This window comes from Nerophis lumbriciformis, linkage group LG03, assembly GCF_033978685.3.
Source record: "Nerophis lumbriciformis linkage group LG03, RoL_Nlum_v2.1, whole genome shotgun sequence".
In the NCBI taxonomy this organism is placed as follows: domain Eukaryota; kingdom Metazoa; phylum Chordata; class Actinopteri; order Syngnathiformes; family Syngnathidae; genus Nerophis; species Nerophis lumbriciformis.
The window spans coordinates 59170001-59175000 of NC_084550.2; the positions used below are offsets into that span (position 1 = coordinate 59170001).

The following is a 5000-nucleotide window of genomic DNA, read 5'->3' on the forward strand; positions in this document are numbered from 1 at the left end:
ATACAAAGTTATGATACAAAATAATACAAATAATAGGTGTGTCCAAAAAAAAAAAAAAAAAAAGATTTTCGAATGAATCGTGATTCTTTTTTGTAAATCTAAAATTGATTTTTGGGGGGAAAAATAAAATACAATTATTTGACTTTAACAAATGTTTGGGTTGAATTTTATTAAACAAAACCATTTTTTCATTTAATTAATACAGAAATGTATCAGAGCCATCTATTTTATGGAGAAATGTAATTAATCGTGGCGACTTGTCCAGGGTGTACCCCGCCTTCCGCCCATGTGTAGCTGAGATAGGCTCCAGCACCCCCCGCCACCCCGAAAGGGACAAACGGTAGAAAATGGATGGATGGATGGATGGATGGATGGAGGTAATTAATCGTAAAACTGGCACCCAATGTTATTTAAAAAAAGTGTGGGTTTTGACTCAAGAATCGTGTTGAATCGATTCTGAACCGAATCGTTACACCCAAGGATGGAATCGAATCGTGTGGTACTCAAAGACTCACAGCCCTAACAAATAACACTGTGAGAATTGTGTTGAATGGAGAATCGATTCTGAATCAAATTGTCAGCCCAACAATCGGAATGAAGAGTCATGCCTCTAATAATAATATAATATTTTAAAAGTTTAAAACATCTGCCATTTTATGCATTCCATTTATTTTTCCTGCCAAAATTGTAAACAGTGACTACATTTGGTAGGAAAGATGAAGTGTGGCGGGCCAGATGTGGCCCCCGGGCCTTGAGTTTGACACCCGTGTCCTATGGGGAAAATTCCAGATCTGCACCAGTAATGTTGTCTTAGTAAGCCACACCTCCTGACAAGTTCCACTGGAAATGCAAGATCTGAGTTATTTACTAGTGTTCCAACACACTTTGGCTTTGGTGGCGCTTCCAAACAACAAGATCCAAAAAAGAAACGTGCTGCCGTGGAAAGTCAGAAGCAAGAAATAGATTTTTTCTTCTGTGCGTCCACTGATTACGTCACTAGTGTATATGATCTGAGGCCAGTGACGTTGTTGGAGTATTGCTTTTGTAGAGGCCTCCGGGTTCATCGGGTTCACCTGACAAGTTGGGTGGGTGGGAGCAGAGGGTGGGGGGTGGGGGGTCTAGTTATGATTAATAACATGTTATTACACGTTAATAACTTAAAACCGTAACAACTTAAAAATTATATTTAAAACCAACACGTTTTGCAGCACAAATGTAACACAAACCTTTGGGACAATTTGGGTGGTGGGTGGGGGATGGGGTCTAGTTATGGTTAATAACACGTTATTACACGTTAATAACATAAAACGGTAACGACTTAAAAAGGATATTTAGACCAACATGTTTTGCAGCACAAATGTAGCACAAACTATTGGGACAAGTTGGGGTAGATTTGGACAAGGTGGGCGGGGCTAACTTGACCCAGGTAATAAATGGAGGTGAGGATTGGACTAAAAGAGCCTCTCTCTCTCTCTGGGTGTGGCAGATGATGAGCACGTTCGGCATGATGATGGTCACGCCCGTGGAGCTCCACAAGAGCCTCAACACCAAGACGTGGCAGGACCACACCCTGGCCTGGGACCGCATTTTCAGCACAGGTACAGTCGCCCTCCCGCTGCCGTGTTTAGCGCGCATGAACCAGATGATCGCAGCCAGAGTCGTAGTAAACGGCCTGACCTCAGAGGCAGGGACAAATATTTGCAGAAACCGGAGCAATGGGGGTGAGCGGGTGAACGTTGAGCTCAATCAAGTGAGGAGACCAGGCTGTGGCCGTCACAGTTTAAGATAAAAATGATTCAAACTGTGGTACGCCAATAATCACTTTGTTAAAGTACAGTGTTTTATGTTCCCAAATTCAAACACAGCAATAATTATGACTAAAGTGATATTTTCATTCGCACTTTAATTGTATTGATAGTTTAGTTGAAAAAACATATTTATTATTAATTTAGTTCATTTATTTTAGCAGAACATAATGTATATTGTATGTGAATGTATTTTGTCTAATCAGTCTGACCTAAGTCTAAGGTTTATTTGTTAAATTCATATTTTAATCTTTGTGATTAACACATGCTTTTATATCATTTTACAAGGTAGGGAACTGTAAGTAGGTCAGATATTTTATTGTATTTAATATGATCAAAATGAAGAGTAAGATTACTAATTCAGTGTTAATATTGGAGTGGGCCCCCCGGGTCCCCCTGTAGTGTAGGTCCTGAGGTCAAACAAGTGAAGAACCCCCAATGACCCTGCAGATGAAAATTAGCCTTTGGCTACAACCTGACACTTAAAACTGGTATATGTTCATTAATGTGCAACCTAATTAGAATAAAAAACTAAGAATCATCTTTTAATATGATGTACTTAGTCCATAAGTACACAAACGTGTACTTCATATTTAGTGACATGCTAATTTTTATTTTTACACTTTTTGTTCCAAATTCCATTGTATGTTATACTCTTCTGACACCACCAGATGGCAGTATAAGTGTCCACATAAGCGGCCATAAGACCCCAATTCAGTAGTGTACACAATTTTGGAAATAAGAGCTAAAAGGTGCTGTCCACGCATGTGGCCACTAAGGCCTTTAGAGGTTTTAATATACTATAACAAATGGCAACTTCCTGTCAGGAGTTGTAATATACCTGTATGTCTATAAACAAGCTTATTGGTGTGTTTAGTGAGACAGACGGAAGTTAAGTTGGAGAAAATGTGTTAGTTTATAAATTAATTAATGTTTCTGTGCGGCCCGGTAGCAAATGCGTCACGCCCCGGACCGGTGGTTGGGGACTACTGATTTAAAACACTTTCAGAGCTGTTTGTCTATCTAATGGAGGAACGTAGAGCAGTTGTTCATAGAACCGGCATCCATTGTTATTAGAAAATGTTGAATCGAGAACTGGTTTGACTCGAGAATCGTCCGAAGATTGACAGCCCGACCTGACACTCTTTGCACACTGCAAGAAAACTCAGTGTTCAAAAACAAGGGAAAAAAATACAAAAATGAGGGGTATTTTATTTGAACTAAGCAAAATGATCTGCCAATAGAACAAGAAAATTTGGCTTGTCAAGACTTTCCAAAACAAGTAAAATTAGCTAACCTCAATGAACCCCAAAATACCTTAAAATAAGTATATTCTCACTAATAACAAGTGCACTTTTCTTGGTAGAAAAAAAAGAGACCTTTTTGCTCAATATGTTGAAAAATATTCTTAAATGAAGTAAATGCTAGTGCCATTATCTTGACATAATGATATGCGCTCGGCATTACATTTCATGAAACCAGCAAACTTATACTAAAAACGAATTTATTGTTCTTAATGGAAAGGCAACAAGGCAACCGCTTGTTACTCTCGGGCAAATCATATTGTCTAAAAATGCACTTTTCCATCGACAACATGACATCATCGCGCCAAGTGCGTGCTCTTTCAGTCAATTAGTGCGCATATATACAGCCCGGGCCCCGGCCAAAACATTTTATTATTGTAATTTTGAGGAATTTATCTGAATGTGCATGAACTATTTCTGTTCAAAGTTGTTAGAAATGTCACATGTTAAATGTTTAAATATTAACTGTCAGTTTACTGTACTGTGCTAACTGTACTACTATATGAGTACCTATTTTCTCTTGTTTCATTGAAAATAAAACAGCAAAGTCCATTTGGCTGTCATCTGTTTTAATTATGAGACACAATTGTGTCAAAGTCATGATTTTTTTTTTCATGCTTGAAATAAGAAATTATTACCGTATTTTTCGGAGTATAAGTCGCACCGGAGTATAAGTCGCACCTGTCGAAAATGCATAATAAAGAAGGAAAAAAACATATATAAGTCGCACTGGAGCCCAAACTATGAAAAAAACTGCATCTTATAGTCCGAAAAATACGGTACTTTAAAAAAGTAGTTTTATACTGAGTGAGTGTTGATGACACAGCTTTGCAACAGTTGATATTCTAGTTTCAAGCATGTTTTACTCAATATAAGTAATCAAATCTTAGCAACAAGCTGTAATATCATACTGAGATCATTTAGGACCAAACCCCGTTTCCATATGAGTTGGGAAATTGTGTTAGATGTAAATATAAACAGAATACAATGATTTGCAAATCCTTTTCAACCCATATTCAATTGAATGCACTACAAAGACAAGATATTTGATGTTCAAACTCATAAACTTTTTTTTTTTTTTTGCAAATAATAATTAACTTAGAATTTCATGGCAGCAACACGTGCCAAAGTAGTTGGGAAAGGGCATGTTCACCACTGTGTTACATCACCTTTCCTTTTAACAACACTCAGTAAACGTTTGGGAACTGAGGAGACACATTTTTTAAGCTTCTCAGGTGGAATTCTTTCCCATTCTTGCTTGATGTACAGCTTAAGTTGTTCAACAGTTCGGGGGTCTCCGTTGTGGTATTTTAGGCTTCATAATGCACCACACATTTTCAATGGGAGACAGATCTGGACTACAGGCAGGCCAGTCTAGTACCCGCACTCTTTTACTATGAAGCCACGTTGATGTAACACGTGGCTTGGCATTGTCTTGCTGAAATAAGCAGGGGTGTCCATGGTAACGTTGCTTGGATGGCAACACAACAACCTGTGGGATGTTCCAAATAAGTGTTTGATGAGCATTCCTCAACTTTATCAGTATTTATTGCCACCTTTCCCAACTTCTTTGTCACGTGTTGCTGGCATCAAATTTTAAAGTTAATGATTATTTGCCAAAAAAAAATGTTTATCAGTTTGAACATCAAATATGTTGTCTTTGTAGCATATTCAACTGAATATGGGTTGAAAATGATTTGCAAATCATTGTATTCCATTTATATTTACATCTAACACAATTTCCCAACTCATGTGGAAACGGGGTTTGTAAAAGACTCTAACATAAAATCTGCTTAGTGAGAAGAATTATCTTATCAGACAGAAAATAAGCAAATATCACCCTTATTTGAGATATTTGATCTTACTTAGATTTTAGTTTTTGCAGTGCAGT

At 37.6% G+C, this 5000-nt stretch overlaps 1 protein-coding gene across 1 annotated transcript in view; it reads left to right on the forward strand.

The window, feature by feature from the left end:
* cyp24a1 (cytochrome P450, family 24, subfamily A, polypeptide 1) overlaps positions 1 to 5000 on the forward strand; it is a 16862-nt gene that overhangs the window by 3786 nt on the left and 8076 nt on the right. The window contains exon 6 of the mRNA XM_061940045.2: positions 1487 to 1598. Coding sequence (XP_061796029.2) covers positions 1487 to 1598 — 112 coding nt within the window. The remainder of the gene's footprint in view (positions 1 to 1486; positions 1599 to 5000) is intronic.